At 33.8% G+C, this 13,661-nt stretch overlaps 3 protein-coding genes across 3 annotated transcripts; 2 read left to right on the top strand and 1 right to left on the bottom strand.

Moving 5' to 3' along the window:
• Positions 164-1,192, top strand: LOC18611576. The gene has a single exon (XM_007047909.2). It carries the CDS (start codon positions 401-403, stop codon positions 1,019-1,021), a length of 621 nt encoding a protein of 206 aa, XP_007047971.2. The 5' UTR covers positions 164-400; the 3' UTR covers positions 1,022-1,192.
• On the top strand, positions 4,371-7,865 carry LOC18611575. The gene is made up of 5 exons (XM_007047908.2): positions 4,371-4,596; positions 4,710-4,783; positions 6,136-6,265; positions 6,363-6,677; positions 7,318-7,865. The coding sequence occupies exons 1-5, from the start codon at positions 4,468-4,470 to the stop codon at positions 7,588-7,590; spliced, it is 921 nt and encodes a 306-aa protein (XP_007047970.1). The 5' UTR covers positions 4,371-4,467; the 3' UTR covers positions 7,591-7,865.
• LOC18611574 (annexin D2) lies at positions 9,082-12,095 on the bottom strand. Its single transcript, XM_018127954.1, has 5 exons — positions 11,913-12,095; positions 10,955-11,100; positions 10,507-10,725; positions 10,083-10,295; positions 9,082-9,609 (listed from the first exon to the last, which is right to left on the bottom strand). Exons 1-5 carry the CDS (start codon positions 11,986-11,988, stop codon positions 9,313-9,315), a joined length of 951 nt encoding a protein of 316 aa, XP_017983443.1. The 5' UTR covers positions 11,989-12,095; the 3' UTR covers positions 9,082-9,312.

The raw sequence follows: 13,661 nt of genomic DNA, 5'->3' as shown, positions 1-13,661 counted from the left end.
AACTTTTGCAAGGGTCAGATTAAGATTTTCCAGCTCTTCATGTTTATTATGGGGCTTATTCTAATTTAAATGTAATCCACAGAATCTCATGGGATCTTTTACTTCATATTTGAATGCCAACTGCTAACATGAAAAAGGGCAGTTATATATAATAATACCATTATACTTTGGTGGCTGATTCACTTTCTTCCACTAAAATGTAGATTGTAGATAAGCTCATTCAGCAGCTTCCTTGAAAGCAAATGCCACTCTCCTTCCATTATCTTTGCATGCAATGGCCTTTATATATGGCTATATACCTCTTAGTCTCAAAACCCAAAGAATCCTCACCAAGGAAATCATTAGTTAGCAAAGCCAAAGCTTTCTTCAGTCAATCTTCAGTGAAGAATTGTTTCTCTCAATGGGTATTTCTCACTACCTTTCCTCTCTTTGTTGTGAGCTGAGAATCTTGCAAGCCAAAAACCTAAAATTAAAGTCACCCGGAAACCTTTTTGTGAGATACTATCTCACTGCAGGAAACAACAAGAGAATCCAAGTAAACAGCCAGGAGATCTCCTCTAAGTCAGAGCTCATTTGGAATGAGTCCTTCTCTTTGGAATGCTTGGGAACTGAAGAATCTTTGAATGACCTGAAGCAACAAACTGTAGTTTTCGAGCTCCGCTGGAGGAGCACAGTGCCAGTTCTCGGAAGAATAATGGGGAAGTCACAGCTTTTGGGCAGAGCTGAAATGCCATGGAATGCCGTTTTTGAATCACCGAACATGGAGATTGAGAAATGGGTTACCATGGTTTCGATGAATGATCGTGTTCTTGAAACTCTTAAGCCTCCTTCACTGCAGGTATCAATGAAGGTCCGAGGTCCAGCAATTGTGGAAACAGAGAAGAAGAAGAAGAAGAAGAAGAGAAAAGAAGGGTTGAAGAACAATTGGGATGGCTGTGGATGCAAAGACATTGGCGGAGGGTACTGCAGCTGTGCAGATTATGAATTATTTGCACTGGCAGCTGCTTTCGAGGCCCTATAGTCACAAAGGAGTGGCCAAAAGCACTAAAGATATGTTACTTGTGTTGTATTTGTCATTAAACTGTAGATATATATATGAGAGTAAAAGGAGACTCTATTCATCTATTTAGAAGAAGGTATTAGCGCAATTTCTTGAAGGTAGTTCTTTGTCATGAGGAGAACTTTATTGTGAAATTATTGCTTTGTGTTTTTTTTTCATTCTTATAATACCAGAGGGAACATTTTGGTTGGTATCAAATATTTCCATTAAAATCCAATGTCAACCTTACCAGCTTTAGTAAGTCCAAGTAACATTTCTCGTTTAAGTTCTAACTCTATATAAAAATACAGATAAAGAATCAGATGCTGTACTTAACATTACACAGCATGCATTAAGACTCTAACATATAATAATAAACACTATTTTACCCGAAAATATGAACTTTCATGGCATACATAGTTATCCGTAATTAGTACTATATTATATGCAACTTCAAGTCTTTTTTCTTCTTTGTTGTATTATTTTCTTAAAAAGGCATTACTTCACTAGCTAATTCTCACAAACCATACTTACAGATAATTATCCAAACTGCATACTCCAACCACCTCTCCTATTAATTAATGGGACCAACACTAAGGCCATTGTAGTTGAGATGTTTTGGTGTATTTCTAGATGAATTGCGCTTCACCAACCTTTTTGGGTTTCTTTTTTCCTTTTTAATTATGTCTTTCACGAGCTATAAATTACGGAGTCTGCATTAAATAGCCGAAAAGTCACAAGCCAAGATTGCAACTCTATTAATTGGTGTAGCTTATGATTTTCAATCTCTCAGCACTAGCAAAAGGCTTAAATTAGGTTACTATAGGCTAAAATATTAAATAAATTCTTAAATTATCTTTATTTTTTTAAAAAAAACCTCCTATCTATTATTATAAATTAAAATATTACATAAATTCTTAATGAGATTTAAATTTGCTTATTATAATCAACATAAATTAGAAGCGAAGGGATGGAGGCTAGTAGGGACCCCTCCTCTCAAAAGCTTTAAGATTTTATAATATTTTTTTTGTTTTTAAAATTTTATAATTTTCCTCCTACAAATATTGAAGACATAATTTTCATTATTTCAAACATAAAATCTTGACTTTGTCATTGACATCAATGTCTTTTAAAAATGTAAATTGACTATGAGTTTAATCACTATTAAAATCACGTGATAAGCATATCTAAGATTTAAAAAAAAAAACATATTTAAGGTACAAATTATAGGAGGATTTATTTAGATACAATAACACAATAGATTTTTTTTTAAAGAAAATCAGAACACTTAGAGATTTTTTTTAATATTTTAACTTTATTTTTGTTCTTTTGTTTCTAAAAAAAATAAAATGGCATTTTACAAGATATATATGACCAATCCAACAATCTTCTTATTAAAAAAAAAATCTTCCAAAAAAAGAAAAAACAGGAGAGGAGTTAAAAAGCCAAATATTGTATGGGCAACCATCCACTTAACTAAAGTAATTAAAACACCCACCAATGAGGGTATACACTTGGTTTAATAAGCTATTTAATTAATTTGCTATATTTATGGAATCTTATTTCTTGTGCATCACTTGAGGATATATCTTGTTTATCCAGCCAATTAGGGGTTAATTTTTCCAAAATGTGAAGCGGTAGAAAGCAGCAATCATTAGCATATACATATATCGCAATTGATGGTCTATCATATACTCATTAATCCTGTTTAAGCCCCTTTTACAACTTAATTTGACTCACTCAAATTCCCAACAAATTAAGACTTTAAATATTCAATACTGTTTCCCAACTAAAGATGAATGAAAATAGAAAGTTGACAAGACCCTTGCTTTTATTGGTAAATTAATAAGGACTCTGCTTCTATTTATTGTTTAGACAAAACAAGGACAGTGCTAGGTTTTTCAACCCTTCGTAATTCAGACTTCCTTTTCAGCATAACCAACTTTTTAATTCTAATCAAAATAGGCATCCCACCCCATTCCCAGTTAATTCGACTCTATGAGAACGTTTGGTACAAAAAAGAAAAAGGTATATTCTATCTAATTAAATTATATTATAATATTTATTTTGTAAAAAATCAGTGCAATGTAAGATTGTAATACAATCATATTACAATTAATGAATGTAAATGTGATTGCAGTCTTAACCAATACAATAAGATTGTATTACACTTTGTAATATTTTTAAAAATATTTTTACTTTTAAATTTTGTTACTTTATTAAATATATTTATATTGTTATAATTTTTTTATATAGATTTCAGGAGATGTCTTTTAAAAAATTTAAAATAAAATAAAATATAAAATATAAGAAATTATATTAAGAAATAAAAATAAAATATATAAAATTATAATAAAAAATAAAAATAAAATATATGATATTAAGAATATATTTAAGAGATGATATTATAAAAAAATTTAATAATAAAAAATATAAATATAGTAAATTTATATTTTAATAAACGAGTATAATTTTAAAAATTATTATTACATTTTTAAGAAAATACTTGTAAACCAAACATTGTAATGTTATTTTCTTTATAATTACATTATTTACAATCACATTGTATTATAAAATATCAAATGCCACCTATATATACTTTAAACATTGCAATGTTGATTATTCCAAGTTTCAACACTTTAGATTTGATCTTATGAAATGGAAAAAATATAAATAAATATAAAACTGGTTTAGTTTGACATGCAACAGTACTTACCTAATTTTGATCCATTTTCAAAATTTTGACTTGGCTAGGTTTCAGCATTATCGCATGCATCTGTCTCAGCTTTTTTTTTTTGGGGGGGGGGGGTAATAACTAATAAAGTATATATGAAGTGAAATTAATACCTAAATTAATGTTATTCAAAACAAAAGATTTATGCTTCTGAAGCACACCAAGTTATTGGCCTACTTACTTTCCGCTAGCATGTTATGTTTGTTTGATAGTTTAGACTTAATTTATTCTTTGAATCAAATTAAAATTTATTCTAAATCTTTTTTGAATTTCAATTGGTTCTCACAGATCCAATAAATATTTCATTAATTTTGGGCGTAAATGCAACTGTGATGTTTTACCCTTTCATTACTTTTTCTTAATTTTGGTCATAATAAGTTTTATTTAAAAAGTACTAAAAAAAATCCAATTTAAAAGTTAAAAAAGAAAATCAATAATATCGCTTTGGGTGGGAACTTGTGACACGTGTCAGTTTCCAACAGCGAGTCCTCAAGTTAGCCAAAACCTCTAAATTTAAAATAAAGGACAAAAAAAAAAGTGAAGGTTTGGTAATCGGTTGATAGGATTTGATATTTTCTATATATATGCTTCAATAAAATTCAACTCTTTTTTCTCATCTTTTCAAACAAGAACAGGAAAAAACTCTGCAAAGACTGAAGCAACACACTTTACTTCAGCTCAGAGCACACAAAAAATGGAGAGAAGCACGCCGGTACGAAAGCCTCACACATCAACCGCCGATCTGCTGACTTGGACGGAGGCTCCACCATCTGCCTCTTCCAACGCCTCCTCAGCCCAGCGTTCCTCCGGTCGCTCCAACCAGGTCCAATGGTCTATAACTGTTATTAGTGTTATATAAACACATTTATGTATATGCATGTGTGTATCTTCTATTTATATTTTATTCATCTGACGAATGAAGGCATTGAATAACAGCCCTCGGATGGAATCAGCAAAGTGGTGTTTGGAGGTCAGGTTACTGATGACGAAGCTCAATCTCTCTTGAAAAAGTAAGATCCTTTTCTATTTTCAGCTTACCTTTCTTTTAAAAGCAAAACAAAAATTTTCATCTTTGGCTGTAAATGTTGTTTCTTTTCAAGATAAGCTTGTACTGAGTTTTCTTTTTTGGAGTTTGAAATTTGAGTTTTATTTTTTTATTTATAAAAATAAAATCTTGAATTTTGTCCTTTTCTTTATAGCTTTGAAATGTAGAACCAGATCTACTGTTACTTTTTTATTTTTTGCGGGGTTTTGTTTTTGATCTGTATCAAGCTATTAATTTCTACTATTGTATTAGCTGAGAAAATTTCGATAATATAATTAGCAAATTACTTGAAAAGTACTTTTTAAAGAAAAGAGATGCTCTGATCTGTTTTATTAATGCATGGATTGCTCAAATTTACGAATGTATATATAATTTATTTAGTTGAAATATATGGTTTGTTTGAGTGGTTTAGCTGCTAATCTGGCTAAAAGGTCCTGCTTTCCCGTTTTTGAGTTTTTTATTTGTTTATTCCTTAACCAGCTCGCAATTGATAAGAAGAAACTTTATGTCTCTCTATATGAAAGCATATATTTAATCATGCATTATGGAGTACTTACATTGCATGGTTATGATTCATTCGCGTCTTTTTTGTGTTAGATTTGATAGTGAAGTTGTTTTTTATGTGCTTCATTTAAAAATGTCGTGTTTGAACTGAGAAATCTTTTGAGTTAGATTGCTGTATAGACCATGACAAACATATCGTTGGGTATTACTATATTTTAGGTGTTATCATAAATCTCTGTCAAGTCCAGTTGGCAAAACAGTAACATTAAAGTAAACAATAAGATTGTCTCATTATCTGTACTCTTGTATTTTCCTCATTTATATATCTTCATGCTTCTTTGTTTTTTTTTTTCTTTTTTGCTTCCCTGTATGTAAGTTGAGCTGTCCAAATCAGCTCATTCTGGTTTAAGACTAATAGTTAACAAGTTAAATCTAGAATTTATATGCAAATTCAGTGGGCTTTTAAGATAACTATTTTAATATTTCTGTTCATGAATTGCATCCAATTTTATTGGAGATAAAAAGAACCCAGATCCAACTAACCTTGCAACTTTTAGTTATCTGGTCTCTCACAATGCTCATCAGATTATGGACTAACCATGATTATTGATGCATATACTCCAAAAAATTGGACTCCGTTCTAAGAATTTCTTGATTCTGCTTGAGTCTGTTGTGTAAACCAAAATTCTTCTTTCTCATTTGTACTCTGGCTTGGACTTAAGTAATATAGTGTCTTCATCAAGAGCTAGTTTGGACATGTATGGCTATCATTCATCTAAATCCATTTGGCATTGTTCACCATTGCTCTTCCAGGAAGCCTTGCTCAGGTTACAAAATGAAAGAGATGACTGGCAGCGGCATATTTGCAGCCAATGGTGCTAATGGTGCATCTGAACCTACTGCTACTAATCCTACTAACCGAACAGGATTGCGCATGTATCAGGTATTTATTTGATCTCCCTTGTTGAATGAGCATCATTGTTCACCAGTTGTCCAAGATGTAAATTCACCTTTTTAAACTTTGGTGATATGATTTTCAGCAAGCAGTGAATGGAATTAGCCAAATATCATTCAGTGCTGATGGGAGTGTTTCTCCAAAGAAGCCTACCTCTCTCCCTGAGGTAGCAAAGCAGCGAGAGTTAAGCGGCACATTGCAAGCTGATTCAGACGCAAAGAATAAAAAGCAAATATCAAATGCAAAGTATAAGGAGATCAGTGGACATGACATCTTTGCATCTCCTTCTGAAATTAAGCCACGTTCATTGGCTGCTGTACGCTCCACAGAATCAAGAGAAAGCAAAGACATGGGAGAACCTGCACCACGAAATGTGCGCACATCTGTCAAAGTTTCAAATGTGAGTTTAGCTTTTCAGTGTCTGATAATCATTCATGACTGGTATAGTCTTGGTGGAAAGTTAGAACAGTTGATTCAGTAATAGTGCCTATTTTATATACAGGTTGTATTGGGAGTGTGTGGCCAATATTTGCTTTCAGTTGGTCTTTAACACCACATCCATTTTACCTTTAGAAGTAGTGACTTCAAAGAAGCACCACATCACTACTAAAATGAAAATTGTTAATAAAGGGCAAATGTGGTTAGTCCCCTCCGTCTTCTGCAATGGCAGTGGAGGCTTGCCTTATAGATACTGCTGTAGCAATACCTTATAAAACTTATCAGACGCTTGCATTTTCATGTGAGATTGGGAATATGCACATGTTTGCATAACTTCAAGGGTAATTTGAACTTCTTTGTAAAGAATACAACATTTTACTTTCTCTCCAATTGGCATGAATTACTTTACTCATATTCCATTTAGGCTTATCATGTCTGCATTCTTCCACAACTTGATCATTTCCAGTACTCCCTCTGTTCCCGCAAGTTTTGCTGGATTCAGAATCATTTCAAGCTCTTCCTATTTTCTGTCCTATCTTGAATTCAAAGTTTCACCAGCCATGTAACTCCTATCAAAAATTTGTTTTTCACTATTGTTGTAGCCTGCTGGAGGTCAGACAAGTATCCTTTTCAGCGAAGGACCTGTTGTCAAGACGGCAAAGAAGATACATAACCAAAAGTTTCAAGAGCTGACAGGCAACGGTATCTTCAAGGGAGACGTTCCTCCAGGTTCTGCAGAAAAGCCTCTGAGCAGGGCTAAACTGCGAGAAATGAGTGGCAACAACATCTTTTCTGATGGGAAGGTGGAATCTAGAGATTATCTGGGTGGTGTACGCAAGCCCCCTGGTGGTGAGAGCAGCATTGCCTTGATTTAACTTGATATTACGCTGCCTTAGTACCGGTAGTGCTGCAATGTTTTGACTGTGAAGGGCCCTTGATGCCTTATGATGATCAAATTTGGGCATTCGAGTGGCGTATGTTGGTTGTGGCTCATGTATACGTTGTTAGAGTGTAACATTTAGATCGGAACCCTAGGTGGACAGCTAATTGAGTTATTTCAACAGTTTCCAGTTGTTGTGTTGTTAGTGTTTGGTCTGGACTCCAGACCAACTTTGTCTGTTGTTGTGGAATAATGAAAGGCCGTTGGTTAGCTGGTCTCTAATATGTTATTGAGCATACACCAAGATAGTAGCTTCCCCATGTTTTGATATTTAAAATGCATGTACGCTTGTCATTGGAATCAAAGGATCAAATGCCACCGACAATGTTAAAACTTGGAGATTGCCGCTCAAAATTACAGGACCAACAAGACGACGAAATGGTATTTCCTAGCACAACTCTGCAATGTTGAATCTGATTGGTAACCAAGATACCTTATTTCTGACGATATTGGGGGACAGGGTACTCTTGCCTTTGTCCTTCTATATTTTTTTGAATTATTTCAGACCCCAACAGAATTATTAAATTCGATAAATTTCTACAATGTACATAATTCTTAAAACCTTTAGAAACTTAAAAGATAATGTTTCCTTCTGCGCGAGCTTGACCCTTCTTTGAAAGTTGATAGCCAAAATGAAACTAATTTACTTCCTCTCTCATGGTAGATTTCTTTTACTTTTTTAATTTTTTACATTTTAAGGTTATTATTTTTTTGTTTTAGTGCAAACAAAACAAGGATATACCTTTTTCTTAGGAAGGAAATGCGGATAAACCCCTAGGATTAGGCAGGAACCACGGTTTAAACTGTACTTCTACGGGATCTTTCCCCTAAAGAGGAGACAAGAGCCGCTCGGCCTAAGCCCGCGGCTCAAGCGTAGCTGGGATTTATGGGTAGGTATAAATCACAAATCAACAAGCTTGTGTTCGTATTATGTTAAATAAATATTGGGTTTAGGATAATACTGCACTTCTTTTACTTTTAGAACAAAGACCCGTTCCTTTAATCCTAAAAATTTGGTCCACATCCCTGGACGGTACGTCCATGCACATGTTCGTAAGCAGACAGGAGCTCAATTCAAAGGCACTGAATCACTGAGCTTCGTACCCCATTTGCCAACAAAAAAAGAAAAGAGAGGAACTCTTCCTTCCTGTCTTGTTTACCATCCATGTTCCCGAATCACTTTTTTCATAAATTTCGATATCTATGCTGCTATGCATCCACATCTGACGATTTTTTTTTTTTTTTGACTTCCTAAACACCAAGGAGCTTACAACTTTTGCTCTATGGATTTTTTTTGGCTATCCAACTTTTAACATCCAAAATATAACCAACGACTTGAGTTCCACTATTGCAGTCATGGGTGCTGACCCTGCTATGCATTGCAATCCTTGTTTACCAACAACTGCACCACAACTCGTCTTTCAAGTCATTGGCAAGCATGATTGAATCAGAAAATGAACACGCTGAAAAATTGGTGCAAAACACTCAAATAAGAACACCCAATTCAACTAGTCCATCTTGAAAGTTCTACGCGGAAGCAGCAGTAAACAAAAGTGATGGGCACACAACGAAGACAAAGACATAAACCCAAACACACAACTCATAGTTGGCAATGCAAACTAGATAGTCATATGAAGAACTGAACAGAGAAAACAGCTTAGACGTCTCCACATCCAATCAAGGCAAGAAGCATTCTCTCATAGTCTCCAGAAGTATCTCCAGCAATTGCCTTTTCCAGTGTGACACTGTTTCTTCGCTGATATTCCTCCTTAATACGTACCATGTCCACCTCTGCCCGAGTTGTCACAACTCTAGTGAGAGCCGATTCATCTGTTCCCAACTTAACGATGGCTTGCCGTAGAAGCTTCTCAAAATACTTTTCAGGGACAGTTAAGCACTTAATCGCAGCTCTCAGCAATTTGAGGAATTCATCATTGGGGTCAGCCTTCAAATCCTGCAAACCAGTATCTCATTATCAGTTTGAGTTAGAGCAGTTCTTCTTTAGCATATACTTACACTTTGCGAGTAGATTCTGCCAAATGCTATAGTGACCTTGAACTGTCTAGACCACCAACCTTACAGTCAAAAAAGTTGAACTTGGACAACACAAGTTACTGCTTTGGGTGTCTCATAGGGCCACCAGAATGATCTGGATATTTAAAGTTTTATATTCGTTTTTCATTCAAATTAATACTATAACTTTGACAAGGTAGAGATATTCAAAATTCTATCCTTGAGCCTAATGCAAAACTTGTTAAAGGAGTGTCTTCCTTCAAATTTTCTTTTACTTCCATATATACTCTTATGTTGTTAAAATGGTAGGATAACAAGTCTTCTCTTTGTTACAAGAACACGAAAAATGATACATATTGAAACTTTCGCACAATTTCTGAAGAAATCCACTAAAGTCATGGACAAAATGAATACCTTGTTGATAGCATTCCCAAATGCAGTATTGTAGTGATTGAGAGTTGCATTTAGCTGTGCCTTACTCCTTGTAGTCAGAATCCTGATCACCTCCTCATCATTATAATGCTTATTGGAGATCTTATCACGAAGTATCTTAGCCTCCGATTTTGCCAATGTCATGTTCACCTCCTCTCCCTCATATCGGAATGCGCTAACAAGTGGGACTAAAAGCTGCAAGAGAAAATAATATAAGCAATCATTTCACAAATCTTATTCAGTTTTGTGTTAAGTTTTAATTAATTTTGGTTAGATCAATTTGTTCAAGGGATGATCAAATCAATTAAAATGTCAGGGATTTTGTTGTCTAAGCAAGCACTCAACTCAAGATGGATGGAGGGGAAAAATTTTAAATTGCCCATGGCCAAGAAGTTTAAGACTGAACCTTGCGGTAGTCTCCAGTAGTGTGATGTGCAACATCTTCTTCAAGGGATTTCTTATAACGAGCGTGATATGCCTTCCTCACATTAAATAGTTCATATGAACTCCTAGTGCAAGCTATTTCCATGAGAACCCAATTGCTTGATGTGAACCTCTTCGTAGCTTCATTAGCCAGATATGCATCACGCTCTGCAGGGTCCAATGTAAATAGCAGCACAGCCCGCTGTTGAAAGAAGAAAAAACAATAACAAAATGTTAAAAAGTAAGAGGCCATCTGAATAATAGCCAAAATTACTTTCTCTCGTCCCCTTCTAGTGAAGCACAAACACTGCAAGCCAAACATCAACTCTTGAATGCAAATAATCATACTTTACTTATTCCATAATATAACTTGGCTATGTAAATTGTTCTCATTTGAACAAGATTAAGAAAAAGGTACGTCAAAATCTGACCTCAAAGTCACTTGAAAGTTCCTTATCCAATGACTTAAGAAGATCTTCGCCATAAGCTTCACCATAAGATATTCGAATTAAATTGCGCTGTGCTGCATTCCGGTGAGCCAATACGTCTATAATCAATTGCTCATTGGTACCCCAGCCTGCAACAGATTATCAAAATCTTTCAGCTCACAATCAACAAATATTAACAGGAAATATATACTTATTGTGTATTACAATATTTATAACCAAAATAGCACCTTATTATTTCCTTAACTCAAATGCTGAATGAGAAAAGAAGATGGTTTTGTAACATAAGCATATAAATGCCAGATGATTACAAATAAACTTTAATGCTATGTTTGGTACAGAGGAAGGGGAACTGAAAGATGGGAAGGTGAATTGATCTACAAAACCAAAACTACAAAGGCAAAATCTGATATGACTAGACTGTCATATACTCATCAAAGTTCTAGATACCCTTTTAGTCTTACTTGAAACTTAAAAATCTTCCATTATATTTGATCCAACACCCCCCCTTCACCCCAGAATAACAATCCAGAACATCAACAACATTTAAAATGCAGATCAGTGGTGATCCAACACTATCAGATCAAAACCATAGTGATCAGATCAGGAATAAAAAGTAACTATTTGCAGATGAACCTGATCACTATAATTTCTCACTTAGTTGACTAACCAAACCCCAATTTTTTTTTCTAAAAAAAAAAAAACTTTAATCCTATCGAATCATATGACTGACTTCAAAAGATCATAATAATAATTGACAAAAAACAGATAACAGAAATGAAACTACACAGGAACAAAGAAAATCAATCAAAATACATATAGCCCATGATCGGATACAATGTGCCATGATCAGACACCAACTCAACAACAACAAATCAAAGTAAAACAGAAAAAAAGAAAAGATTGATCAATTTAAAAGGGTAGAATAGAATTAACAAAAGACCTTCAAAAGCTTTACGAAGTTGCTCAGCATCCTCAGAAGGAGCAGGAACATGAGCTGGCACTTTAAGGGTTGCCATTGTCACTCTCTCTCTCTCTCTCTCTGAGTCTATCTGTTTGTGGAGAATAGCAAACGAAAAATGCAGGTGATGAGAAAAGTTATAAAGCTTAAAGCTTTCTTTATTACAGTGAATGAAAAGTAGTGTGCAATTAAAATTTCATATATGGTAAAACGTTAAAAGTATTATCATATGGTAATTGGAAAGTAAGCATTAGCGTGGAAATTTCCGCCCATATTTTACATCACATTTTCAGGCAATGATTACGCGGGGACAGAAACAAAGATATTATTGTACACATGAAATCTTACCTGTTATGATAATGTCATACACGTGTTCGGCGCAGTGCAATTTTTAGGAAAACTGTTCACATTTCAAACGTTTTATGATATTCATAAAATTTTAAAATCCATGATAGATTTTTACACATGTTAACGACATTGATCGATAAATCATCAGCTTGAACAGTAATGAAAGGGAATTAAACTCATAAATAAAAGCCTTTGTGTGCATTGTTTCTTGTAATTTGGGTTGTTGTAATATATTATTACTATACTTGAATACCGCAAAATTTCTATTATTTTTAAGAAAGAAAATCATACTTTAAGGACAAAAAATAAAAAGAGAAGCATTGTGAAAAGTTTCCACTAAATGGCATTATTGTGGTGATGTCTTTTTTGTTTTTGGTGAGATATTCTCATCATGTCTTTCCATATATAATCTGATAAAATGGTTGGTTGAGTGCTTCGTTCATACGCTATACTTCCTTCAAACAATTAGAAAAGGTCAATCAATTTGTGGCTTTTAGTAGAGAGATGATGGTTCATGAGTACAAAATATACAGCATATGAAATTGTTGTTAATTCTACCATGATAGGGGAGTGCTCAAATCCAATCCCCATAGATTTTGAATGGATTTAAGAGTGAGTCACCAACCATCACAAAGCTAGACTTAGAATGAAGACTTCTACGTCAATGCCAGGAAGACTCTCCACGTAATTTGATCATCTCATGTCAGCCATTTTAAATTTTCCACCCTCAAAAAGAAAGAGGGTATCAGCATGTGGTGACGAAGCCTACCACGTCACACATGGTCTAAGACACAGAGTTTTGAAGAGAGGATTTTCATATGAGCGAGTGTTTAGAGCTTGCCTTAGACTAGTTTCATAGAGAATTTTGGGCTACGAAAGATTGGGCTTTCCATACTTTGTATTGTCATATGAGCCGCTTCTTACTAAAAGCCCATTTGTTTTCTTGTGGTTTTTATTTTCTTTTGTTTGGTGGGCGTGGGTCTCCAAACCTAAAAATACTTTTACGGTCTATTGCTTTTGCTTCCTCCATTCACGTGTTTTGCCCCTACTTGTAAGTTTTTGACTACTTTCAGATTTCATCGACTCGTACGAATGAAACGTTGCATTCGATAACAAAGACATATATTTTATTTTTTAAAAAAATTAAGTTTGAATTTTTTAAATATTTTAAAATTGATATATATATATAAGAAACAGGGTCGGCTTTAGTAGAAAGCCACCAAAGCCTTTACTTTTAGGTTTACAATTTTATAGGTCTCGTAATTTTATGTAATATAATTAATTATATTAAAAATATATAAAAATTAAAATAATCAATAAAATATTTCTTAAATTAAGTATCTAATTAAATATTTATTTTTTTTACTTTTTATTTTTAATTAA

Source organism: Theobroma cacao, chromosome 1 (genome assembly GCF_000208745.1).
Source record: "Theobroma cacao cultivar B97-61/B2 chromosome 1, Criollo_cocoa_genome_V2, whole genome shotgun sequence".
In the NCBI taxonomy this organism is placed as follows: domain Eukaryota; kingdom Viridiplantae; phylum Streptophyta; class Magnoliopsida; order Malvales; family Malvaceae; genus Theobroma; species Theobroma cacao.
The sequence above is the reverse complement of the archived record's forward strand: the minus strand, read 5'-3'. Positions and strand labels throughout refer to the sequence as shown.

What these genes read in the sequence shown, in the direction of transcription:
- LOC18611576 (XM_007047909.2), top strand. Translation starts at nt 401, where the DNA reads ATGGGTATTTCTCACTACCTTTCCTCTCTTTGTTGTGAGCTGAGAATC.
- LOC18611575 (XM_007047908.2), top strand. Translation starts at nt 4,468, where the DNA reads ATGGAGAGAAGCACGCCGGTACGAAAGCCTCACACATCAACCGCCGAT. An exon ending in GCTCAATCTCTCTTGAAAAA is followed by an intron (nt 4,784 to 6,135) that starts GTAAGATCCTTT and finishes TTGCTCTTCCAG; the next exon opens with GAAGCCTTGCTCAGGTTACA. An exon ending in CAGGATTGCGCATGTATCAG is followed by an intron (nt 6,266 to 6,362) that starts GTATTTATTTGA and finishes TATGATTTTCAG; the next exon opens with CAAGCAGTGAATGGAATTAG.
- LOC18611574 (XM_018127954.1), bottom strand. Translation starts at nt 11,988, where the DNA reads ATGGCAACCCTTAAAGTGCCAGCTCATGTTCCTGCTCCTTCTGAGGAT. An exon ending in CTACTGGAGACTACCGCAAG is followed by an intron (nt 10,296 to 10,506) that starts GTTCAGTCTTAA and finishes TTTCTCTTGCAG; the next exon opens with CTTTTAGTCCCACTTGTTAG. An exon ending in TTGGGAATGCTATCAACAAG is followed by an intron (nt 9,610 to 10,082) that starts GTATTCATTTTG and finishes ACTGGTTTGCAG; the next exon opens with GATTTGAAGGCTGACCCCAA.